At 50.8% G+C, this 27,224-nt stretch overlaps 1 protein-coding gene across 1 annotated transcript in view; it reads left to right on the top strand.

The window, feature by feature from the left end:
* LOC143027071 (uncharacterized) overlaps positions 1 to 25,201 on the top strand; it is a 59,586-nt gene extending 34,385 nt beyond the window's left edge. Inside the window, exons 3-5 of the mRNA XM_076187991.1 lie at positions 15,171 to 16,004; positions 19,748 to 19,923; positions 23,091 to 25,201. Coding sequence (XP_076044106.1) covers positions 15,171 to 16,004; positions 19,748 to 19,923; positions 23,091 to 23,217 — 1,137 coding nt within the window. The 3' untranslated portion in view covers positions 23,218 to 25,201. The remainder of the gene's footprint in view (positions 1 to 15,170; positions 16,005 to 19,747; positions 19,924 to 23,090) is intronic.
* The last annotated feature ends 2,023 nt before the right edge of the window (positions 25,202 to 27,224 follow it).

Raw genomic sequence — 27,224 nt, 5'->3', positions numbered from 1 at the left:
CCCGGGCAACCGAAGGGGACTCCGAGCTCGAAATGGGAAGCTTAGTCTAACAAAGGTCCCCTTCAGGTTAGAGTTCACTCCTTCACCTGGAGCGTTCTTCCCAGAGGGGATATCATACTGGACTATTTTTCCTCCAACCTCCAGAAAATTATTTTTCTCCAGCATATCTGATTCCTTCCCGAAAGCTCCGGGCTGCAAATCTGCTCCAACAATCTGTGGAAAAATAGCCCAGTGTGATGCTTTAAGGGAAACAATGCAGCAGGTTTCTTGTGTCGGGTGGGGGTGACGGGGGGAGGTGTATGTTGTCAGTCACTCAACCTCGAAGCAAACAACGACATCCGTTCCACATTGTGCAACAAGAAAATGTGTATTTTGATGGATGGCTGTGAGCACTGAAACACGTGGAGAGCACCCAGGTCGTTATCTTTCACCATCATTTGTGATGATGGCCTTGAGAGAGAACAGAAGATGAGGAACAGGGGGCTGGCTGGAGGTCGACGTTAAGGATGTGGACCCTCGAGTGGGAGATGAAGACGAAGGAAAATAAGAAACGATGGGTTATTAGCTGAACAAGCGCCGTCGCTCCATCAAAGGAGGAATGGCAGGATCGATTTGTGTACAATTTCGTGTTCACTTCGAATTGGTTCAGCCCCGGACTTGAGGGGTTTAGAAGTTTTCGCTCGAGTTCCGTGACCTATTTTCCGGGTCGGGGTCATTGTTGCGACGAGGAGACATCAAGTGAGGACGGGGAGTTGGCAGCAGCAGCAGCAGCTCCGTTTTGCTCGTTCGGGTTCTCTCAGACGTGTGGAACGTGGTACCGTCACTACCACCACCACTGTCACTACCACCACCACCACCACTATCATCACTACCACCACCACCACCGTCACTACCACTATCATCACTACCACCACCACCACCGTCACTACCACTATCATCACTACAACCACTATCACTACTACCACCACCACCAGTACCACCACCACTACCACCACCACTACCACCACCACCACCACTACCACCACCACCACCATTACCACCACCACTACCACCACCACTACCTCCACAAATGAAAAAGGCCCCTCCTCCGTCGTCGCACGGTGGATTTTGTTGGGCCGTATTTTTCGGCACTCGTCGCCAGTTTGAAAGGTGACCCCGTGCGCAGGCGCTTCAAAAGACCCCCAGTATTTTCAAAAATTCTGGAGTTCTCCGGACAGAGGGGCGCGACGATTTAAGAGCAACTCTTTGATGGTGTCGGCCTGGCGGCTCGCATCGTAACTTTTCCTTTCATGTACTGCCGAGCCGAGCAATTTCAATCAGCTGGCAGAGGGAAGGAGGAGTGGGGAGGTGGTGGACGGCGCATGGAACCATTGGACGTCTGTCAGCCCCGGCGGTCTGTTTTTCGAAAAAAAATGTATTCTACCCCACAAATGAAAGGTGAAGGATGACACCCCATCCCCGACCCCCCGCGGAGCCGCACGAATATCTTCCGTGTATGGTGTATTGACTGCACAAGATTTATACAGTCAAAACTTTCGGTCACCTCTACGGACCAGAGTCATTCTGTATTCTTTCATGATCGGAGACTAATTTCTCTATAAAGATAATACTGGTCACTTTCCTCCATTTCTGCAACTGCCCTCTTTGAATCTCCCTTTTACCCGCCTTCATGGCACCTGCGTGGATATGATTTATTCCCAAGGATGGAAGCGCTGCTGTTCGTCAGGTTGAGGTGGTCGCTCCCCTAAACAGAAAAGAGAAGATAGAGTATGGGAGGTTTATATTTCGCCAGCGCTTCTGTCCTTAGGGAACAACATCGCGCCGTAGAGGTGGATTCTTGAAAGTGTTAAAGGAGAGAGAAAGAGGGATGACAGAAAGGAGGGAGGCTAGTTGAAACTAGCGACCATCATTTCTCTTTGAGTGGAGACGAATCTCGAATCATAAAAGAATGGTGCGTCACGGGTCCATAGGGTAGTCAAAGAAATCCACCCTGAAGAAGTATTGATTGCATAAAACTTGCAGTCAGTATCCCGTATATGGGGAAGTAGGGGTTAAGTGGTTCACATGGTCGTGCTGGCTGAGGAGGAGAAGGATGCAAGAAACGTGATTTATGGCTTTGCACCAAGGATGTCTGTGAGAGGGCGACATGATGAAGCTTGCAAGGTAGTGGAGGCGTGCACAAGCGCGCGCACAAGCACACACCCGCGCGCGCGCACACACACGCGCGCGCACACACGCACACACACACATACACACACACACACACACACACACACACACTCACTCACTCACTCACTCACTCACTCACTCACTCACTTACTCACTTGCGGGCGCTCGCACACACGTTCACTCCACATTGCCTGCGTCCGCAAATGCCTCCCTCCGTCCTTGCATTGCGGTGACTCTGTAAACATTTTGTTTTTGTTGCTCTGCTGCTGCCTTCGGCATCGCCACCTGGCGACTTCGTCCTGCTTGGCTCGGGGCGGTCCGGTCCGAAACCACACGGGATTCCACTTCTTGAACTACGCGGCGACGTTGACGGAAGACCGTTTTGTTCGTGGGGCGACCGGAAGCTCCACGTGAAGTCGGTGGGCTTCGAGCGGGAATGGTGCGAGCTGTGCCTTTCGCATGGGCACCAAGGCCCAAGACCCACGTGCCCTTAGTGGAGAAGGCACCAGGGGCCCTTGCTGCAGAAATGTCCCGGGGGCCCTCCGTCAGGAGGTACTGGTCGACCTTTACCCGTCTCGGGGATCGAGCTGGGGGACAACGAGCAGGATCAGGAATGTGGGCGGACGGGAAACGGCACAGGAAAAAGCGTCTTTTGCATCGCCAGGTGTGCGAGACTTGGAAACACGGGCGAAGGTTGCGTGCAGAGCTGCCCCCGTGAGGGTGGCGCCACCAGCAGGATGTGCGAGTTTCCCCACGAAGGAGGCCAAGAAATGTCGCCAAGGCATGGGGAACGGGGGAACGTCGTCCTTCCCCAGAATTCGCTGCACCAAATGGATGTGCAGAAACAGTTATAAGAGTAGCTTTCGTCGGTGACCATGTGTACTTCAGGGTGGTGAATAGATTTTTCGGTTGACACTGATGAAAAATTACTCGAGACGTCTCCGGTATCGGATGCTATAACACATCCCCACAGCCCACCGAACAAAATTAAGTCGGGTGCAGCGAAGGCACTGAGAATTTGCCCCCCCCCCAAAAAAAACGTATGTCTGCCAAAGTGGCACTGTTGGTCCTGAAAGCAACGGTAAGGGGGGTGGGGTGGGTGGAGCATTGAAGGGATGGCGATGATGGTGATGATTGTGATGGTGATGAGGATGATGGTGATGATGATGAGGATGATGGTGATGATCTTCATGTGCTGGCGGGGCCTGTCCGGTTCTGTTCGGTCCTGGTTGGGTTTGGACAAAGCGAAAGGGAAAGAATGGTATGTCTGTCCCGGAAGACTGGTTTTCCACCTGCCTGCCTGCCTTCTTGGCAGCATTGTCTTGGCGAAACAAGCTTGCCATGGATTATGGGTTTGGGTAGGATAGCCTAGGCTTAGGCTAGACATGGTTTATTTGGATTATGGGCAGGTCCGGGTTGCGTTGACTGGCTTTATTTATATTTATTTATGTATTTTTTTAATTTACATTGCTTCGAGGTGTGCTGGTGGCTTGACATGGCATCCTTAAGATGGATCAATCCACGTGCTCATTATTCAGTTTACTTTCTGGGTTCTGTCTGTCATAACTACCGAACGAAAGTGTCCTCCGATAGAAGCGAACCTGGGGGAACAGGTTTCGGAGTGAGAGGTAGAAGTGGATCGTGGTTTTGGCATGAACGTCGCATGTGGACTCGAAATTATCATCATCACCACCACCACCACCACCGTCATGTTATCTACGGTAGTTAAGAAAGATTGTTCGTCAAGTCGAGAGGAATCTTCTGGCACTGAAACGTCACTGTTCATTATATCACTTGGTGGTGGTGATGAGTTGTAGTTATTAATCTGGAATATCTTTTCTGAGAGTGCCAGAAGACTTGTACCAAGAGGACAACCTTTTTGGCCCGGACGGTCTGAAAAATTTCGAAATCGCAGAAGAGGGAGGGGCGGGGTGCTGACAGTTTGATAAAATCACCTTCGGCGGGGTTAATGAGGTTGCCATCCAGAAGATATCGAAGGTTGTCTGAGAGGTGTTCCGGCGGTGGTGACGGCGGCGGCAGCAAAGATCCAGCCCGGGAATTGCCTCCCCCCAATTCCCAGGCTCTTAGTTATTAGTTCCACCCAAAAGGAAGTTTGTTGTTCCTATCCCCCCCCTCTTCCTCTCCCTTCTATCAACCCCCCCCCCCGTCTCTGTGTGTATTATATATATGTGCGTACGTTTACACGCACGCGCACGCGACTCAAATTCACAGCAAGGCTGAACAGAACGTTTGGTCATTACAGATGCAGATTAGGGAGTAGGGGTGGGTGCTTTCCTTACTTCTGAGGATGAACTCCATCATCACGATGCCGTTCTTTCTAACGTTAGCCAGAATAGAATTGTGAATCTTTGTTATCGGTTGGGATCTTCAGAGGTGTAGGTTCAGTGTCGGTTTGTCCCCCGATGGGCGCCTCTGTTGTTCAGATGAGGAAGAGAAGGAGGAGTAGGTTGCCCCCCTCCCCCCTCCACTCCCACCCCCGGCAAACGGCAAAGGGTTCACGGCAACTTTCACTTGGACGAAAGTTGGCTCCTTGGAGGTCGTGGCGGGTCCGCGGGCAGGTACCTCGCGAAAGGGAAGGTGTTTGGTGGGTGGATGGGTTGGCAAGAGCAGCCTTCCATCGACCACCCGGACCCGGGTCTGCCTTGATAGTGTCGTTTGCCCTCCTCCTCCTCCTCTTCGTGCTACACCTGCAGCAGTGCCTTCGTGCCTCCTCGGCGTCGCCGTGTAGGTGCGCCAGAGGACTTTCAAGGTCGACTGTTATGTCGTATTTCGGCGCCGTCGCTCCCACAGGAAGGATGACTGGCTTCCTTTTGCCGCGAGATTGGGTTCGCCTGCTTTTTTTTTTTCGAAGATTTGCGTGCGTGCGTGCGCCTGTGCGTGCTTGAGGGGATTGAACCGCATGTACGTTGCTTGTTTTAGACCATTTCTCTAAGATCATGCGTGTGTAGAGTTTTTTGTGTGTTCTTCGTGTTTGAAGGTTTACGCGCACGTACGTATGTATGGGCGTGTGTGGAGGGTTTGTCTCTCGCGCGTGCATGGTTAGTATACATTTGTTTGGATTTCGTATTGTGTTCGAGGGCGTGTGGTCGGGGATTTTTGGCTCCGTGTTGGGGGAAGTGCGAAGTAGAAACGGGGGTCGCGAGTTAGTGAGTGGGCGTGCGGGTGGGCGGGAGGGACAGATTGCGGTAAGAAGGCAGGCAAGAAGGTAGGTAGGTAAGTAGGCCAAGGTTGAGGTGGACCGTGCGACGACCTGTAACTTCTTAACTCCCTTTCCTCCCTCCCTCCCTCCCTCCCTCTCTCTGGAAAGGGAAACTTGTTGCTTGCCTTGCCTTGCCTTCACACTTTAAATACGGAAGAGAAATGGTGATTACGAGGGCACCCCGTCCCGTGCGTGTACTTGTTCGTGTATTTGTCTTATCTTCCTTGTTACATTTTTTTGACAACAAACTTTAGTTTGTTTATCTCGACTCTGTCCACAGCCCCTTGGTGCTCTGACGGATGTACTTCACCGCCTCTGTCGTGGATGCTCAGACTTCCACTCCTATTCCTCCTCCCTCCTCCTCCTCCTACTCTTCCTCCTCCTCCTACTCTTCCTCCTCCTCCTACTCTTCCTCCTCCTCCTACTCTTCCTCCTCCTCCTCTTCCCACTCATGCTCCTCCCCCCTTTTGTCTTTATTGTGTAGAGGATAATGTAAAATACAATTGCCCTTTGATCCCCCTCCCTCTCCCCCTTCCCTATTGTTTTTTGTTCGTATATCGTGGGAGGGTAATGTGACATACAGCTACTTTTCACCTCTCCCTGCTTCTTCCCCTTTCTTCCTCCTACTCCTGCTGCCTCTGCTCTCCACCCCCCCCCCCTCATCCCTATTGTCTGTTCTTGTTCTTGGGAAAATAGTGAAATATAGTTACTTTTAATCCTACCTCCTCCCACCTCTTCCTCCTCCCTCTTCTTCGTCCTCCCTCTTCTTCGTCCTCCCTCTTCTTCGTCCTCCCTCTTCTTCGTCCTCCCTCTTCTTCCTCCTCCCTCTTCTTCTTCCTCCCTCTTCTTCTTCCTCCCTCTTCTTCCTCCTCCCTCTTCTTCCTCCTCCCTCTTCTTCCTCCTCCCTCTTCTTCCTCCTCCCTCTTCTTCCTCCTCCCTCTTCCTCCTCCTCCCTCTTTTTCTACCCCCTCTCCGGCAGCGCGTTTCCGGCAGTTTTTGTGTTTGTCCCCTCGAGGGTGTTATAATAATAGCATTTCATGGTTTTGCACATTTGTGCAAATTATTATTGCAGTGGCTCTATACATTCCTCTTTTCCGGCTGGTGCACTTGTAATTAATTACGCGCTCTCACGGATCGTCCAGCCCGGGGGTATACTCTTTTTGTTTTTGGTGGTAGGTCACTCTACCTTTCGCTCCCCTACCTCCCCCTTCCTTCCTTCTCTTCCTCCCTCCATTCCTTCCTCCATTCCTTCCTTCTCTTCCTCCCTCCATTCCTTCTTTCTCTCCCTCCCTTCCTCCTCCCCTTTATCAACCTCCCCTCCTCAGATCCTCAAGTTGGAGTTATTCGGCTATGAAGCCTTTTTTTTTGGAGGGCGGGGGGCTCCTGGTGGTGGTAGGGGTGTTGAAGATTGCGATTGTGGTGGTGGTGGCACTAGAGATGATGATAGTGATAGTAGAAGTGGATTAGGGAGGCGTAAAGAATAGATGGAAGGAAGGAGTATGGGGTGAATAAAGAGAGGTCGGAGCGATACACGACACGACGAAAGAAGTACCGAGAAACCACGACGTCATTGTTTGTTATGATGGAGCATGATGATGACGCCTCTCCTGACGGGTGCCACGGCTCGCCTCGCCTTAAGAGGAGGAAGGAGGGATCGATTGCCCACGGGTGTTGATGATGACTATGCTTATGTCCTGCTATTGAAGAAAAGGCTGGGGAGGGTGGGGGTGGGGGTGCGAGGCATTATGTAGGATGTTCGCTCGCGTGCGAGTGGATTGGATGTCTGGTTCTTCGTGCATACCTTCACGTCTCGGTGTGTTGGCAGAAAATCTTCTCCCTTATCTATGGTGGTGGATTGTGAGTAGGTGTTCGTGTGGGTGGGGGATTGACTTGACTCGTGTAGAACAGCAAACGCAACGTCCGGACAAGGCTTGGGCCTGTCGTGTCGGTCGTCACGTCGTCGCAGTCGTTTTGACGCATAACAACCCCGAGGCTCCCTTGTGCCGCACAGGTCGGCCCACCTCTCAGCTGCGTGAAATCCTTTGGCGCGACCCAGAGGTGCCTGTGCCCCCGCCAGTCACGGAATTTTATTCCTGGGGGGGGGGGTGTTCTACATGACCCCACCACCACCTCCATCAAACGAGGACAGGTTGCCCTTTTCAGAGTCAAGGGACAAAGGCCGTTTGACTAGGGATGGGTTTGAAAAGGGGTGGTGTTGACGACAACAAAGTGAGGGCGTGGGGGCGGGGAGCTGGTGATGGGACAGATCTGCTGTGGAGTGGATTGTTGGTTTGCTGGTGAGCTGGTTGGTGCAAGGAGAGACGGATCTCCCCGGTGAAAAAAGAGGATTATCCAGCCAAGTGGAACGGAGGCGACGAGAACAATGAGGGGAGAAAGAGGAAGAGAGGTCGGGAGGCGGGGAGAGGAAAAGAGGGAGGAATGAAGGACAGACGACAGGAGCCAAATGGTGCCCCTTACCATTATGGTACGAGCGTGTGTATGTGCTCACGTTTGAGGAATGCTGTGTGTGTGCGTGCGTGCGCGTGTTGAAGTGGATTGGTGTAAACGTGTTGGTATTGTGGAAGAAGGCGAGGAGCCTACGCCAGGAGGCGCGTAGCTGCCGCCGTAAGTCACCTTTGCCATCTTATGAGTTTGGACCGCTGGGGCAGGAAACAGTCACTATTGGGAATTGGAGAGAAGTGCGGGATTCGAACCCACAACTATGCGAATGTGAGACCAATATGCTTCCAGTTAAGGCGGAAAGGTGTGGTAACATACGGGTGTATGTTACTTGTGCCAATGGTGACGTAGGGAGAGTGATGTACAGTTTGGCTTGTGTAATTTATTCTAGTTAAGATACGTGCGCGTCGGCCTAAGGACGGACGTGGCGTGGTTCCCAAGTGGGAGGACCGACCGCGAAGGCCTAGCCACGCTCTTCAGGGGTAGAGGTCAGACTGACTGACTGAATGTCTGAATCTGAATGGCCTGCCCACTCGGTGCAGGCAGTATGTAGTTTATATACAAGGGACCGACCTGACGCCTGACCAGACGACCTACGATACATCGACTTGCACCTTAAGTACAAGCATGCTTGTGGGGTACATGTACACCACAGTGTTGTTTTAACCCATTAAACTCCGATGACAAGATTCTTGTCATTTGGTCAAATAAAACAAAAAATCATAAAACACCAGAAAAATATGACGTCAGTCCTCGCTTCGCTGCGAGCGAAGCGAGGACTGACGTCATATTTTTCTGGTGTTTTATGATTTTTTGTTTTATTTGACCAAATGACAAGAATCTTGTCATCGGAGTTTAATGGGTTAAGTCATGTTGTCCAGTGGTGGTCATCGTCGTACGTCCGTCCCTTATAACTACTTGTTCCATGCAGTCCTTATCTCTGGGCAATGGTTGGGAGCATGCTTGTGTTCAAGGGTGGCGTTGTGTTGTGGCAGGTGTCCCCTTAGGAGACGGGGTGAGGTGGTTCAGTGGTGGTGGTTGTGAACAAAGTACTGGCGTTCGGCGATGGCCAAGACCGCGTCCGGCAATGATCGCTGATCTGTCCGGGAGGTAGACAAGTCTTTAACCTTGAGGCTGGAAGATCCCCTCGCCGGGGACAGAGGCTGGGCGGGTTACGGACTCGGCTGATGGCGTTAGAGTGTGGGGAAGAGGCTCGGGGAGTGGGGAGGGAGTGTGGATAGAGGGTTGCTTAGGGCCTTGGTACGTCAGGATCGTGGGTCGCCGGAGGGACTAAGGGTAGTTTGGGTCGCGTCGAAAGGCGGAGTAGGTAATGAAACTAACATGTTTGAGACATTTTATCCCGCCTGACGAGTGTTGTTGGGGGGAGGATGCCAGATGCATTGCATAAGGTGACTACGGCGTGTGTACTAAGTGCGGATAAAGGGAGGATGGTTGTTGTCGCGACTGTAAGGGATGCAGGTTCCTCGGCAGAGGCACGCGCGCAGGTGTTTCAAGGTCGAACGACGCCTCCACACCTTCCAAGAGGGAGGAGAGGAGGAGGAGGAGGAAGAGATCCTTGGAGCCGGAGATAGGACTAGGGGAAGAGGAAGAAGTGAGGAGGAAAGTCATGTGTGCAGGTAGAATACATCAAGTTGTGCTCTCTCCCTCCTTCCTCCCCCTCTCTCCCCTTCTCACCTCTCCCTCTCCCTTCCACTTCCTCTCTCAACCTCCACCTTCCCACCCCCCTCCCCCCTCCCCTCCCCCCCCTCCCCTCCCCCTTTCCCCCTCCCCTCCCCCCCCCTCCCCCCTCCCCCCTCTCTTCCTCCCCTTCCCCCCACTTTCCCCCCCCCCCCTTCCCCCCCCCCCTCCCCCCCTTCCCCCCCCTCTTTCCTTCCCCTTCCCCCACTCTCCACTTCCACCACTCCCATTCCCCCACTCAACCCTTCCCCCACTCCCTCCTTCCCCCTCTCTCCCCTTCCCCCACTCCCTCCCCTTCCCCCTCTCTCCCCTTCCCCCACTCCCTCCCCTTCCCCCTCTCTCCCCTTCCCCCACTCCCTCCTTCCCCCTCTCCCTCCCTCCACCCCCGCTCTCCCACCTTTCCTCTCTCTTTTCCTCTCTCTGGGAGCTTTACTTACTATAAAAGTTGAATTAGCTGTTATGTCTATGAAGTGTGTAGGATGGACAAGGAGTGAGAACCACCGCCGTCTGAAAGCTAATGCGACAGCCACGAGTGGTGGTCATCGTCGCCGTTGTTTTGGGACTAAAAGACTAAGAAGGGAGAAGGGGAAGACCCGAAGAGGGAGGTAGGAAGGGAGGAATCGTAGGCTCAGCACCTCTTGTTGCTGTGCGGCGGGAAGTTGGTTGGGTATGTTTCAGGGGTTGGGTGCCCTCCCCTCCTCTTCCTCTCTCCTGCCTTCCTCTCCTCTTCCTCTCCCCTCCTCTTCCTCTCCTCTTCCTCTCCCCTCCTCTTCCTCTCCCCTGCCCCCCTCATCTTCCTCTACCTTGCCCCCCTCATCTTCCTCTACCTTGCCCCCCTCATCTTCCTCTCCCCTGCCCTCCCCTCCTCTTCCTCTCCCCTGCCCTCCCCTCCTCTTCCTCTCCCCTGCCCTCCCCTCCTCCTCCTCTCTCTTGCCCTCCCCTCCTCTTCCTCTCTCTTGCCCTCCCCTCCTCTTCCTCTCTCTTGCCCTCCCCTCCTCTTCCTCTCCCCTCCTCTTCCTCTCCCCTCCTCCCTCCCCTCCTCTTCCTCTCCCCTCATCCCTCCCCTCCTCTTCCTCTCCCCCGCCCACCCCTCCTCTTCCTCTCCCCCGCCCACCCTTCCTTTCTTTCCCCTGCCCTCCCCTCCTCTTCCCTGGCCTCCCCTCCTCTTCCTCTCCCCTGTCCTCCCCTCCTCTTCCTCTCCCCTGTCCTCCCCTCCTCTTCCTCTCCCCCGTCCACCCCTCCTCTTCCTCTCCCCCGTCTACCCCTCCTCTTCCTTTCCCCTGCCCTGCCCTCCTTTGCCCTGCACTTTTCCCCAGTTTTATCATCCTTCTTTCCTCTCTTCGCCCCATCTCAATTCTTGGCTCTTCTTGTCCCCATCCTTCCCCTTCTATCGGCCTCCCCGTATTTCCCTCCCCTTTCCTCCCCCTTCATTTTCCCCCTCCCTATTCCCCTCTTCCCAGCCATTCCCTGCTTTCCCGTCTTCCTCTCCCCCTTCCTTTTTCCCATGTTCCCTTTGAACTCGTGGCATTGGCACCCTCTCCCACCTTTGCTTCTTCTGTACTCCCCGTTCGAGTATTTGTTTGTAAATACAGTTATTTGTCAGCGTTATATGTATTAAATTTTGCCTACATGTTGATGTTGTTTTCGAACAATACGAGCACAAATATAATTGGGGATGGCTGTGCCTGCTTGCGTATGATAACCAGTAGCACCACCAGTAGTGTGTGTACGCACGCAAGCGAGCAGGACACTGTTTGGAAACGACACAAGGGTCCAATGTTGGAAGGTGTTCAATTGTTGTTTAATGCGCAGGCACCCCGGACCTTTCGTACCCCCAGCATCCCGTTCCACCACCCCCAACCCCCACACCCGTCCCTCTCCTGTCCCGTACGCGTTCGAGTCAGATTCCCATTACCCCTGTTCCCCTTCCGATATCACTTTCTCTTCTACCTGCTTCGCCCCCAGCCTCCCTACTCCCCATCCTCCTTACCCTACCTCTATTCGCCCCTTCATTCCCCGTGCCCTTCCTACCTTCCTTTCTTTTTCACTCTCTCCTTTCCTTGTTCACCTCCTCCGCCCTTCCTTGTCAATACGTTCTCTTCTCCCTTCTAGTCCTCAACCCCCCCTCCTTGGCTTCCCCGCTGTTTCTTTTCCTGCACAATATTGTCAAACCCTCCAAGCTCACATACGCAGCGCCGCGCCCCGGCCCAGCACAGAGAGAGGGCTTAGTCTCGCTCCCTGATTCCATCTAGTGTTCCCCCGTCCTCTACCCCTCTTCCCCTATCTCTGCAAACTATCTTGGGCAGTCTCTCTCTTGAGAGAGGACGGGGTAGAGTGGGGGTTGGGGTGGGGAGGCGAAAGTCCGTTTTGCCGCCAACAACCTGCCCCATTAATAATAATTGATAAGCTATGTACTTTGTATTTGCACATGTTCTAAGAGAGCGAGCGAGAGAGACGCAGGAGAATACGCTCAGCTAGAGGTTCAGTTGTTTAGATGCAGGGTGGGTGGGGAGGGGGGTCCTCGATCCGTAAGGGTATCACCGCATGGCTGCAGCACCTCCACGCGAGCGCGTCCGTGCGTTTGTCCTCCAAAGAAAAACGTCGTAGGAGCAGACCAGTCGACCGGTCGCTCAGTCGGTAACAAAGGCTGGATTCCGTCCGTATCTCTAATGGTAGGATGGCTCGTCGTCCTTCGAGCCTTCTTGTCTTCAAAACTCTCACGTAAGTCTTGGAGTTGCCTTACTTGACAGTAAACTATCTGAAGTGTGTACACATATACACACACAGACACACAAAGAAACAAACAATCGTATATATCACTGTTAAGACATGATTGGTTTGCGGGATCCTGATTTTATGGCAAGGGCGAGGCCGTTGCAACAGTGCCTCGCTAAAGTCTTGAAGCGAGGGCCCATCGGTATGTTGTGCATGGTCGTCGTCGTTATCGTCGTCGTCGTTGTCGTCGTCGTTGTCGTCGTTATCGTCATCTTCGTCGTCGTTACTGTTCCAATGTTTCAACGAGGAAGACACCCAGACTTTCGTGGGAGAAGTTCTTCAAGCGAACAGTGGGTGCAGAAAGACCTTGGGGAGGATGTCCACAGGTTCGTATCGTCCTTAGTTGGTGGTATGCCGTCGTCTTTGTTTTCCTTTGTTCCATCCATCCATCCATGAATTGTTCTGAAGGCCGAGGTTTTGCTGTTGGCCAATTTTCTAGATGATTTATTTTATTTTTTCCTTTGTGCAAACGGAGGTAACGTTTTTCCCCTGTATGTATAGTTAGTATTTTCTTTTTGTATAAAAAATTGAATTCATTTGGCCAGCTTGTTTTTTCGGTACGTATAAGCACGGTGACCATTGTACATGTTGATGCACTTTATCTTTTCTTTATTACACCAGCACCATCACCACGGCATCTTCAGATTCTTCCTGAGCTGCACTCGACCCTGACCAAGGATTGACTACTACTACTACTACTACTATTATTACTAGCTTTTCACATTCTTTGTCTTTCTGACTTTTTTTTCGTTCTTTGGTCTTTGGTCAGGCGAGAAGGAGACGGAAGTCTGAAGAGAAAGAAGGTGATGATGATGATGATGATGATCGTGTTGTGATGTGATGTGCGCAAATGCATGCATGCAGGAAGTCGTAGCACCAGTTCGAATCTTTTTCCCGTGACCTTGGCATGATGAGCCCTTTTGGTGTTATAAATATATGCATTTATATTTTCTCCCATTTATATTTTTGTCTGTAGAGTCGTAGTTTTATGTAGATTAACAGTGTTGTTTCTTGACTTTTGTAATATAAGATTCCGCCTGTGCTCTGCTGAGTCGCCGCGGTGGTCTTGTCACGGCGGCGGCACCAGCAGCATTATCACCACCACCACCATCACCACCATCACCACCACTACCATCATCGTCAACATCACTCCATGTCACGAGGAATGTGTGCGAGATCCCCATCACCAACTCGCACACCTCCCTTTCTTCAACCTCTTGTCTTACACTCTTCTTTCCCTTCCACGTTTCCCCTCCCCCTCCCCTATTTCCCCTTCCCCCTCTCGCCATCCCCTCCTCTTCCATCCCGACAAACATTTGTCCCTTCACCCGCTACTGGAAAGGGGAGGGGGGCAAATCCAGGAGCCACCTCCTTGTAAGTCAGTCTTCACTATACAGTGTACTGGACACCCACCCATCCACCACCACCAGCTACCCTTTGAATCTGATCTTCCTGGAATTAAGCCCCCTCTTGTGGACATTGGATGATTATCCCTCGCTGGACCCAGAATCTTTGACCCAATCTTGAAGCGTCCGTCTCTCTTACGTGTGTGTGTGTGTGTGTGTGTTAACTGTCCTATTTTTAACTATGACACGCACCTCGGTCTCGTCAAATACCTACCATTCATCCCCGTTCAAGGCTGCGACCCTGGTACCCACCCTTTTTCCACCCCCACCCCCATAAGACGTCCTCCAACCCCAACGTGTGGCGTGACGAAGTGTCAGTGAACGGTGACCAACCTCTTGATTTGAACCCCGATCTTCTCCCTCGCCCCCTTCCTCGCTAACCCCCGCTCCCTCGTTCACGCCAGGTCCCAGTCCCCGCCCTCTCTCCCCGCACATCTTCCCCTGACCTTGTTGCATCTCCCGCACCAATGTGGTCCCGGCCCATCTCCGCCAGTTCGTCTTTTGCCTTCATCAATTCCTGGAGGACCCTTCCCTTGTTCACTATTGCTAATACTATCCCCACCCCACCTGCCTACTTCTCTTCTTTCGCAGCCATTACACCCCCCCCCCTTCCCTTCCTCGAACCCAGATGCCCACACAATTGTAATGTCCCTTATTCTCCACCCCCTTCACCCCTTGTCCACACAGTCGTACCCTCGCCGCCTCTCCACAGCCCCCATCCCTTGCCCCAACAACCACAAGCGCCCCCGATCCTCCGGTCTCCCCTTCCTGTATAATGTTTGTCTTCGCCGCAGCAGCAGCAGGAGTTTCCGCGGTGGACGACATTATCGCACCCATTGAGGGTGCGATGTATGTCGACCTCACGCTTGTCTGAGAGTTCCTTCCCCCTCCCCCGAGGAGGAGGTACCTGCCGCCCCTTGGGAGCCATACCCAACGCTAATATATAACGAGCAGGGCCGCCATTCCTTCGTGATCGACGCGAATGCCCGGGAGAGGGAGAGATGGGAAAACATGTGTGGGCATTGTGTATTGTATGGATGGCGCCGTGGTTGAGCTGCACTGTGGGCCATGTGCATGCCTGGGAATGTCCCCCAGCATTCATGAATGCCACTCGCTTGCACACCATCACCACCACCACAAATCATTCGTTATTTTGTAACACCATTGCCAACCGTATTCACTATCACCACGACGAATGCCAAAAGGCACTTGGCACTCACTTTGATCACTTGAAATCACTATCACCATGTAGTTCTCTGGCACATTTACTGTACGGTGTAGGTGCCGTTATGTACCCAACACTTTGCAATCATCCACACCTACCGTGTCACCATCACTTACCACTACCACCACCACCACCACCTTTGTAATCACCAACAGCACCACCACTACCACTACTTTTGTAATCACCAACACTGTCAACTCCACCATCTCCTCCTTAGCCGCCCCAAGCCGAGGTCGAGGTTGAGGCCAGCAAGGACGGCGACGTGAAGAAGACCGAAGAGGAGGAGGAGGTGGGCAAGGTCGAAGGTGTCAAGACAGATAGCGAGGACGAGGGTCGAGTGGTTGTGGAAGCCAGCGCACCAGCCGAACTCGAGTCAGACTTGGAGATGGAATACGACAACATCCGCTTCAGCCAAGAAAATGCGGATGCAGCTCTTCCTCCGAATAGTCCTCCTCCACCGCCACCTGAAGACGACGAGGAAGAAGTTGCCGAGGACAAAACGGACGCAAAGTCGGAGGATTCGAAGTCTGTCAAGTCTGAGGACGCGAGGTCCCATTCCAGTGCTAGCCCCGAGGAGGCTGAGGAAAAGGTTGAGAAGGCGGAGGAGGAAACCCCCGAGAAGGCAGAGGAAGAAAACACCGAGAAAGTAGAGGAAAAACTCGAGGAGAAGGTCGAGGAAGAACAAGTTGTAAGTGTGGAGAAAACTGAGACTGTGGAAGCCACGACGGAAGTGGCTGCCACGGAATCGACGGTGACGGTTGCTGCCGCGACGACCGTCTCAACTACCGTGGAAGAGGAGACGACGACGACGACGACGACAACGGCGGCGGCGGTTGTCGAAGAACCTGTGTCGCCCACGAAAGCCGTTGTCGAGGAGAAGAAATCTGTGGAGAAGACCGAAGTGAGCCGAAGCAGCAGCAGCAGCGGCAGCAGCAGCATCACCGGTGCTGGCGCTGGCGCCACCAACAACCGAGAGTCGTCCTCGTCCTCGTCCTCGATCCGAACCTCAGGGGCGCAGTCCACAGCCTCAACGCAAGAAGAACATACCAAGGTTTGTCGCCGCGCACCAGCCAATACACCTAATATATATATATATATATATATATATATATATATATATATATATATATATATATATATTACACACACACATACACGCATATATATACACGAGCGCGCACGCACGCACACGCTCACACATACGCACGCAGACACAACACGCTTCGGTCGTGCTCTGTTGAGCAGACGCTCGTACGAAAAGTCGTAACGAGTGGAGTCTCATTTCCACGTGGATAGTGCGTATCTGACGCTATCACTACCACCACCACCACCACCACCACTGCTGCTGCTAATACTGACCTTGCGATAATAGTTCTGCTAACAGCTTGCTTGGGCTGCCTGAGTAGCTCCGTGGAAGTAGCCCAATAACGTGTAGAGATGCTAACATGAGCTCTTAGGCACTACAGCCCGACCTTCTGCTGCATTGGTCGATTCTGGCACCCGGATTGCTGGCGCACCCTCTGGCGGCGGCGGCGGAGGCGCCGGCCTGCCTGAGGTCGAACCCCGGCGGGTGTAGAGCTTAAACTTAACATAACCCTTAGTTTTATATACGGCGGTGATGTTGGCAACAGACCTGCCTTAATACCTGTGGAAAGTATACTAGTGTAGTTGTGATGTTCAGAACACCTTGTGGGTCTGGAGGTCTACTTGCATGTCCTGTATATTATGGTTGATGTTGTTGTAGTTGTTTTTTCGTGGGAATTGTTGCATGCAAGGAATCTCGGGGCGGTTTTGCACGTGGCTACATTTACACAGTGTGATCATTTGCCCCGACCCTCCACCACTGGCGGCGTTGTCATGGTGCCGTCAGGCAGTGGGCGGGGAGGTGAGTCTGGAGATTCTTCGGGGGAATGCGGGGAGAAGGTCTGACGTAGATATTTTGTGGGTGAAGATGTCAGATTTCGTCCTGCGGAGTACATTTACTTACAGGTTTACAGTGTGTGGAGTGAATGTGTGCGCGCGCGCCTGTGCGTGCATGTGTAGGGATACATAATTGTGTAGTGTCTTGTCCCGTGTCAGATTAAGGATATTTTTCTTGTCGAGTCATCTTTAGATATGTAGTGTAGCTGCATGAGTTTAGTTTAATTAGTGCCCGTTATTAAACTTTGCAATAATCGCGCACAGTTGCCAATAACTTTAATGCTCTAATAAAATAATGTATTAGTATCACAACAGTTACACAATAACAGTCCGTTATACATGCCATACTGAAGATGCCAAACACTAGAAACGAGAGTTGTTCGGTAATTATGATTGGTTGGCAAAATATAATTTCCTTCATGATATATAATTTCCTTGATATACAGTAACTAGGACGCAAGGAATTATACAAGTGACGAGATCTTGTAAACCCAGGAGGATTTGGATCTTTTCGCCTGCCTAGTTACCAGTAGCCCGTGCGTACCGACGCGATGTGCATGTCGTACAGATGGCGTTGGGCGAATGCTAATTCCGGGTAATGCCGGAATAGTAATTAGGAATCGGGTGGGAGCTCCGGCGTCCCGGACACCTGGACCCGGTCCCCGGGTCAAGGTCGGGCCATCTTGGTCCCTTCCCAACCCAAAACTCCTCCCCCAGTACCTTCTGCTGAATAAAATCGCCCAGTCAGAGCATGACTTCTGCCATGTCCTATTTCGTCGAGGGGTTCTGCGTCTCCTGGCGCCAGTAGGTAACCTGGTGACCCCTTGGGAGGAATAGGAGGAGGAAGGCGGGCAACGCCCATGGGCGGGTCCCTTCCTAGGTATCCCGGTAGGATTTGTGGGCGCGCGAATGAGAGCCCGGGCGGGACTCGATCCTGTGCCGCGGGTGCTCCAAGTTTGTGGAACTCTGTCGAGTTAAACCCAGGCGAGAGCTTGCCAGGCTCGTCCTTCGGGCTGCTTCTTGCTGCATGCAAAAGACGTCGTCGTCGACTTTTCGCCGTAAACAAGATCGTTTCGTTCCTTGTACTGTAGTTTCAGTAATCTTGTCTTGGCCTTCATAATAATCGCATTGTAGACTTAAGTATTCGTGCATTGTCCAATGTATGTATGCTGTTGTAGAGCTAACCTAAACTTGAACGTAGAATACTGTTGCCTTGTATATGATTGCGTATTATTCATTTATAGGTTTATTTATTTTGCTTTCGTTCTGCCCATCTTCATGCTTCCGCTTTTATTTAGTGATGTTATATAGAGGAGTTTTATTAACTAAAATACATGTACCCTTGTAGACATGTGACCTTACCATTGCTGCCTACTAACTGCTTTCCTTCATTGTTAACCCCGAGGAGGTTGTGAAAGTCGACTCTTGCATAGAGTAGTGTGTTCTTCCTGTTAATGTAGTGTTATTAAATTATAACGCTTGTTTTGCAACATGACCCGGTCACCAGCCTGTGGTTTGAGGAACATTTTTTGAGCCTCTGAAAATTGGTTGGTGACAGGTCAGGATAGGTCAGACCAAGGTAATCTTTGGACACTGCCATTTCCTCTAGGGTACTTAGAGACTGTATAACCCCCTAATGTCCGGTGGCCTCCCCAAAAACGTATTTCATAGATACTGTACATACATTATACCATGTATGATTTTATCATTCCGGGCGAAGTGTCCGGACCAAGATTGCGGTACAACAAGCCACCGGACATTAAAGGGTTAAAGGTAGTTTAAGTAATGCTTTGACCATTTTTTCGGTAAACACTATTATGTATATACATACTAATGTAAACAATACTGCTTTTGTATAATGCATATTAAATGACCTTTGTGTAAAAGATGAAAATAACATGTAGGTTTGTACTAACCATGTCCTCTACGCATGCCTTTAGTGTTGTCTGTATGTAGACACTTGAAAACACTCACATAAGTGTACATACGTACACACTCACACAAGTGTACATACGTACACACTCACACAAGTGTACATACGTACACACTCACACAAGTGTACATACGTACACACACACACACAAGTGTACATACGTACACACTCACACAAGTGTACATACGTACACACACACACACAAGTGTACATACGTACACACTCCCACAAGTGTACTACGTACACACTCACACAAGTGTACATACGTACACACACACAAGTGTACATACGTACACACACACACAAGTGTACACACGTACACACTCACACAAGTGTACATACGTACACAAACATGTGTACGACATTTGAACACGTGTTACTTTTTTCTTGCACTTCTTTTATAAGTACTTTTGCTTAATAGATTAAGTGATCACTAAAGAATTTAGAGTAATATGCCCGAGACTGACTTAGCCTTGGCAGTCTGTCTTTCTGTCTGTCTGTGGTCTCCTTGGACTCAGTTTGACCCGATTTCACACTTACCAGCTCTTAATTGTCTTTGAAATCGTTTCAATCTTGACAAATCACCTGTCACACTTTTGCTTTAGACCAAGACTGAATTTCTGCACGATCTTCAATTTGTCTGTCATTTCAACGACTTACAATAACTTGGCTGCCATTAATTGCTCGTCAAGCTTTCATCATACCACACACTAACACGTGCCAGGGCTAGGCCCAACGTGGTCTGGCCCTGTTAACTCCGCCGCGATTTTGGACGGCTGCTTGTTTGGGACAGGCCTGGGGGCGGAACGGAGCGGCTGCTGAGGAACAGGGCCCACCGCCCCCGCCCCCCGCCGCCGCCGCCGCCGCCGCCAAAATCCGGTGGTGGAGCGCCGCAATCGTTAGGTCTAACCGCTTTGGTGTTCTTTTCGTCCACAACGCAGAGTCCAATGAGCAGCTCCCCGACGCCGCCGCCCTCCCTCACCACCAGCACGGCCTCCACCCCGACTGCAGCCCCCCCTGCTGCCGCCGCTGCCGCCGCCACCACCACCGCCTCACCAAACAAGGCCCCCAGCAGCGTTACCTCGTCGACGAAGTCTCGCAACAATTACAACAGCTCGTAAGTTGAAAGAGTTCAGGTTTCTCTTGTTGTGTGATTTGTGTGTGTGCGTGTCTGTGTGATTTTGTGTGGTGTGTGTGTGTGTGTGTGTGTGTGTGTGTGTGTGTGTGTGTTCAGAGAGGTCTCATGATTTTAGATTTTTAATATCACTGGAAATATCTGGTTTATAGTTATAAGTATTTTTCCAAATTACCCAGTGTTCATGTGCACAAGTGCTCATTAAATCTAACCTTACCGATAAAATTGCCAGTTTAAACGGAGTAAATACTTGTAAAAGTTGTAACGATAAATGTAATTGCATAGCGCGCGGATATTTGGAGGTGGGTGGGATGTCGCAGGACGCATCACTTTGTTCGACATCTCGAGGAATGAAAATCCAGTGAAGCGATTTGATGTTCCTATGGGGCGACCTAGATCGCCAAGTGCAGAGTACGTGTTACTGCAGTTGCTGTATCCTGCAACAAGGGCTGGTTTACTAAGGAGCCGGCATGAGGGCAGACTGACTTTCAACCATCGATACGCCCATGACAGGCCGTTAATGAAAATATGTCAACGACCTCCTGTGTTCTCGTGTCCTTGCAACAGTTGATCCCTTGAGAGAGTATTAATTAGGGAATCCCCGGCCTCTGGCCTCTCGCCAGTTGTACTGCAGCTTGGCCTGGCAACCTTTTCATTAGACGGACAGGGACACACACACACATACACGCACACGCACGCACACACGCGCGCGCGTGCCGAGGCATATCTGGGCTGATCTCTGCAGTATTTTTTCTACGGGATGTTGGACTGGCTTTGTGTGTATTGTCAGTCCAGCGAGTGTGTAAACACTCAGAATGACGTGTGTAGCCTACTCTCTCTCCATCTCTTCCTCTATCTCTCACTCTTTTCTGTCTCTCCTCTCTATTCTCATCTCTTTTCTCTATCTCATCTCTCGCTCTCTATGGGTTTTGAACTCGTGCCTGTGCTGTACATAGTGAGGATACAATCTCGAGATACCCGGGGCTGCCTCTTATGATGGTGTTCCTGTGTGTGTGTATTTAACTAATTGTAGTATACAGGAAAGAGCAACGCTCGTTGGGTCCCGTCTCCTTTTCTAATTTTCCAATATACCTAGACTCAAATTCATGTTCAGTTCCAACTTTATCTATATCCTTGATTTCCAGTTATCATATTTGGATATGAACTCGTGTGTTGTTTGAGCTTGGGCTATATCACCTAAGCTATTCCACATAATTATATATCTATATGGAAAAGTGTATTTCTTCACATCCTTTATGTGGTCTTTCTTAATTTAATTCCATGACCTCTTAAAGCCTTCCCATCTTTAATCAGATCTGTCAATGCAATCTATCCCCTTAAGTGACCTGGATACTGCAATCATATCACCTCTTTCTCTTCGATCTTTCAAAGTTGGGAGACCCAGTCTTTTTAGTCTTTCCTCGTATGGTTTACCTGCCAGGCTCGGAACCAGTTTGGTTAATGTCCCTTGTATTCTCTCGATCCTGTTTACGAGTATATCCTTCACTCTGTGTGGGGACCCTACTACTAACTGTTCCAGTCTTGGACGCATCAGGGTTTCGAAGAGTTTTTTTTCATAATCTCTTCATCCATATAGTGAAATGTCTCTTTGATCTTCTGTAGTAGTCCGTATGCCTCTCCCACAATCCTGCTGATATGTCTGTCAGGTTCTTTTATTAACACTCCCAACTTCCTCCTTGTTTTTGTAATGGGTTCACTTCCCAAGGAATGGTTTAAGGATGGCCTTTTGCCGTTATTGCCCATTTCCAGTACTTTGCATTTTTCTGTATTGAACTTCATTACCTATCCTTGGCTCCATGCAAAAATAGTGTGTGCTTGTGTGTACTCTTTGTGGTGAGCACTCTTTTACCTCGCTTGGTTGGCGCGTAGTATTGGCGTAGGGGCGGGGTAGGTCGTGTGACGTCCATCGCCACAGGTGTGGTGAGATTTTTATGACGTAACGAGGACGCGTGATTCATGCGGCAACCCAGATCGTCTTCGTTCGCTCAAGCCGAGCCCTACATTGGCTGTACCAGGACCACCGCCATGCTTTGTTTGGTCGAGATGCAGGGGCTCTGCGGCCAGAGCGGCAGGAAGGAAGTTGTGGACCAATACTTTCTTACGTCTACAGTTCTCCTCCTCTCTTTTTCCTCCAACCCCACTCTCGTTCCACCTCCCCCACCCATCTAGTCCCCTCGTCTTACCCGCTCTGTTTTTGGTGAGGTCAGTGGGAAGAGGGGGGTATTTTCATCTTACCCCCCTTACCTTACCCCCCCTTACCTTACCTCCCTTACCTTACCCCCCTTACCTTACCCCCCTTACCTTACCCCCCTTACCTTACCCCATTTCCCCTCCTCTCGTTCCCCCTTCCCTCTTCTTCCCGTTCCCCCTTCCCCTTCTTCCCGTTCCCCCTTCCCCTTCTTCCCGTTCCCCCTTCCCCTTCTTCCCGTTCCCCCTTCCCCTTCTTCCCGTTCCCCCTTCCCCTTCTTCCCGTTCCCCCTTCCCCTTCTTCCCGTTCCCCCTTCCCCTTCTTCCCGTTCCCCCTTCCCCTTCTTCCCGTTCCCCCTTCCCCTTCTTCCCGTTCCCCCTTCCCCTTCTTCCCGTTCCCCCTTCTTCTTCCCGTTCCCCTTCCCCTTCTTCCCGCTCCTCCTTCCCCTACTTCTCGTTCCCCCTTCTACCCTCTTCCCGTTACCCCTTACCCCCCTCTTCCCGTTACCCCTTTCCTCCCTCTTCCCTCACCTTCCACGTCCCCCTTTTCCCTCCTTATCTCATCCTCCACATTCCCGCTCTCCCCCCTCATCTCCCCCTCCACAATTGTCTAGAGCATCTCTCTCTCTCTCTCTTTTTTTTTTTTTTCTTCTTCTTCTTCGAACTGCAAAGTACGAAACTGGTCATTCTAACCTAACCAGCCTACCAACGCGTTTGCTCAATATGATGCCAGGTATGATGCTCGTTATCCGGCATTGGCTGTGATAGGTTAATAATTAATCGCACTGAACAAAACGTACCTCCTTGAAAGACGACGATCAACGTCTAATGAATATACTACGTAACTACGATGTTGAAACGAGTGGCAGCGCCACACATTACTCTCACTTACTTTTCAGCCATTTACTGACCTCTTTTGTCTTCGCCTCTCTCACCTCCAGGGGCCTAAACCTGAACATGACGGCGGCTGAGATGCGCGCCCTCCTGGCCAGCAAGAAGAAGGTGGACCCTCGACGCGGCGACCCGATCGACCTCAAGACCAAGTACAGGATCATCCAGGATATGTAGACCCAATGGTGGACGTGGACCTGGAGAGAAGGGAGGGAGGGAGGGAGGGGCCGGGAAGAGATGGTGGAAGAAGGGACATGAAGTTGTAGTTATTGTTATCGCCAAGAATTGATTAATGGAGGATTTTAGATGTATTTAGACAAATTATATTTTCCACTCCATTTCTCGGGAAACCTATATTTTCTCTATCGTTGGGGGAGGTGAAGTACAGGAGCAAATTGTTATGCTGGTTAGTGGAAGGCGTTCCGATATTTTTGTCTGTAAAACTCCGTTGTGGAGAACTCGTAAATTTTACGGGATGCCGACAGTGGTGGTTGCCGGCGCCGCTGAGGCGTGCCGGCACGGGGCCCCACGTACTTGGTGGTGGTATAGCCGGGCGGGCGGGCGGGCCGGACCCGTCAGATGGCGGGAGAATCCCCAAAAAGAAGCTTGGGCCGTGGGTATGACGGCGCACCAAGATTTGAAACAGGTCTGCTTCATTCCCAGCTGCTCGAGGGCACAAATAGATGATCCTTCAGAATAGTCACTGTGGGTCGGTCGGTCGGTCGATCGGTTCGCACCTCCTCTTCCTCGGACGTGTGCGACGTCGTCGTCGTCGTCGTCATGAAGGGCAAGGAGCTTCCCTCCTGAGCTTCAGTCGACCGACAGGAACCACCAGGGACCACCACCACCGTCAAGAGTACATCGTCAATGTTATCATAATCATCGGCTGGTGTACTCAACCAGTCGTTGGCTAGAACAGTGGATATAGACTATATTTTGTAATTATGCATAATTATATACTTACAGGCATCAATGGGTGATTGTCACATGGTATATTGTTATAATCCAAACGTGTTGTATATGTAAGGGCTTGTTTTTTGTGTATAAAAGAATATTTAGTATGTGCTTCAAACGGGCCCTCACGTATTATTCTCCCCTTGTCCAGAATGCAGTATTAAGTGCCATTAGAAAGCGACTGCGCGCGCGCGCGCACACACATGGGAAGGTTGGGTGTGTACATATGATAGGATAGATTCCCCCACCCTCACCCCCTCTCCAATGGCTGGCTTGGAAATGGGTCGTTGCCACGGGTGAATCACACCCGAATTACTGAAATTGGCTTCCACTTAACACTGAAGAGCTCAGCCCCCCGCCATTCGGGGGGAACTTGCACCACTCGCCTCCTCAAGTCCACACGTATCGTCATTAGTGTATGTGTGTGTTGGGGGGGGGTGCCGGCACTTGCCACATGCATTGTATCATCATGAGCCAGGTCTACAAAACGAGGGACACACACACATACACACACACACACACACACACACACACACACACACACACACACACACACACACGCACACTGACCGCATAACAGCGCTGATGACGTGCACGCGTGCGACTGATAGCGCGCCGCTTTGCAGACGGCCTCCCCAATCTTCCCGCTCCGTCCAGCTCGTATATCCACGACAAATGCGCGTACATACTTTGCACATGTACATAGGATAGGATACCTGTAGGACATGACACTTTCCCCCTCCCTCCCTGTCTCTCTCCATGACCAAACCTAATCCCCCACCCCCCGAGGCTGTGGTATCCCATCCCAGTGGTCCCGTGGAAGAACTTCTGTTGACGGCTGTATGGTGTACATAATACTTGCTGCTGCTACTACTTCTATTACTGCTACCACCACCACCACTACTACTACTATTACTACTGCTACTACTACTACCGGTGCGGTAGCTGGCTGGAGCAACAAATATAGGACCTCGCTCACAGGAGGCTCCCCCCAGCCCATCCCAAGGGTTTAGCCATGCATCCTGTGTCGGCCCACCTGTTATAAATATATATCGATAAATATGTTCCGTATATACACACACAGATTTTGGTATACATACACACACCTAAACACGTTTCTGTATAAGTATTAAACTATATTCTGATGTGGAATGTTACTGATTGTTGATGTCCTGTACCCATTAAAGCATAGGACTCCATTAAAGAACCTTGTTTGATTTAACTTGACCCCTCAACTACCTGTGACCTACCAATCTGGTGCTTCACCCCCCCTACGGACCACAGCTACCTCTAGACAGGAATGGGCAAACTACGGCTCGCCAAAGGTCAAATCATATACTCTCGGTATTATTAAATGTTGATAAATATTTTTTTCAACTGAATTACTTTGTTTTTCAAGTAAATATTTCGTGAGAATTTTCTACTTTGTTTATTTATTTTTTGTTGTTGCAATTTTTAATAGTGATTATTTTACTTTGTATACTATGCGGCCCTTTAGAATTGTGAATTTCTGAATGTGCCCCTTGCACTGAAAATTTTGCCCGGGCCTGTTCTAAGATGACTAATGTCCACCAGCGTTTGCCCAAACAAAATAGTATAATAAAAGAATTGGCCTGCCTGTGCAGTACAGGGTTCACCCATACGAGCTCTTGTCCAGAAAATTAATACCTATCCATCACTAGTACAAAACGTGATTCAATACTTTGGTAAATTACATAGTCTCGGTAAGTGGTAACTAAGAATCAAAGAGGACGAGTTGGGTGTAAGATAATGTACTGCCGCACCGCTTTAGCAGCCCATCACCTGCTGGCCACAGTGGTCTCGGAAAAAAAAGTGAACTTGTCGTTTGTAAAATTCGCAGATAAAAAAATAAATATAGGCTGACCTTGTCCCAACGGGAGAGCTCTCTTGTGCGGTCTTCACATGAAAGCCACAGCAGGCGAGGAGGGTTGCCAAACTGGAGAACGTCGCCAAAACATGGTCATTAAGATATTCAAGCCCACCAACGTCAAATTATACATACAAAATTATATATTTTTAAATATTTAATACATAGCTGACCTCCAAACTGCTAGTGTTCAGGTGGAGGTTACCAATTCGCCAATTGATGAAACCCCACCCCCTCTTGAGTAAGTTTGAAATGCTGCGAGTAAATTGATGGGTGGAAATGCGCCCAGCATATGCAACGCCAGCGCGGAATAGCTTAAGCCCGAAGGTGAGGCAATGATCTGTGCGGTGCGCTGTCTGCCGTTCGGCAGTCCAGGTCTATTCCCTCTTGACAGGAAAAGGAGGCTGGTTGGCCCTGTCTGGAGGGGGTTGGGGACCCGCATGTGGGGAACAATGTTACACTAATCTAAGCTCTGGGCATGTTGCTGGCACGTACTCGCTCCTATTCATTAAAGGCTGCACAGACCCAAGCAGTCTAGGTTCACGCCTTAGTCAACAATTGATCGGATCCTAGGTCTTCGTGTTCGTGTGGAGCATTGGCGTGAATTTCAACAAAGGTTGCTTGCAGCAGCCACCTGGCCTGTAATCGATCGGCAGATCGATCCTCACCTGGGCTCGTGAGCTTAAGCTGTTTACAGGGGAGGTTACTGTCGTGGCTTGGCACCACGGTGGATGGGTGGGGGAGGTTGAGGCTTGCCTCTGCTGACGGTAGGGGCCCCACCGTGGCGTCTGTTCGAACCCTCGCCGCGGCGCAGAGGTTAGGAAAGGCATCCACTCTTAAGTAATGAACCCCGACCGCTGTTCACCTGAGGACCTGAGGTGACTTGGGCATCGCTGTGTGTGTGTGACACATCAGCTTCCTCAGAGTATGGTCACGGATATGAACAGCTCCGGATCACCGACAAGGTTGAGGTCCGAGCGGGTACCAGCCCCGTAAACCACGAAAAAAGAATGCAGCCTATCTTGATCTCCATAAGGAGTTTGATTCGATACACTATATGCTCTTAAGATCTTCGGGTCCGTAGGATTCATGCATGGAATACTGATCTGGTGTATAGTTTGTACTTTAGAACAGAGTGCTGGGAAGTGTTGAGAGGGATGGTTTTCCGGCTGCTTAACTGTTCATTCATGAGTGAGGTGGCAGGACTACGTCCTTGCTCTAAAACCTTCCAGCACTTAGAGTTGTCGATCAATGTCGTTGTGGAGCATCTATTGGCAACACTAAGGCCACTGACCTTGTCTTTACCGATGATGCTGAGCTTTTTTGCAGAATTGTTGGAGTT

The sequence above is a fragment of the Oratosquilla oratoria genome, chromosome 7 (assembly GCF_046742065.1).
Source record: "Oratosquilla oratoria isolate Oo_2021 chromosome 7, ASM4674206v1, whole genome shotgun sequence".
Classification (NCBI taxonomy): domain Eukaryota; kingdom Metazoa; phylum Arthropoda; class Malacostraca; order Stomatopoda; family Squillidae; genus Oratosquilla; species Oratosquilla oratoria.
This window is presented reverse-complemented; position numbering and strand designations above follow the sequence as displayed.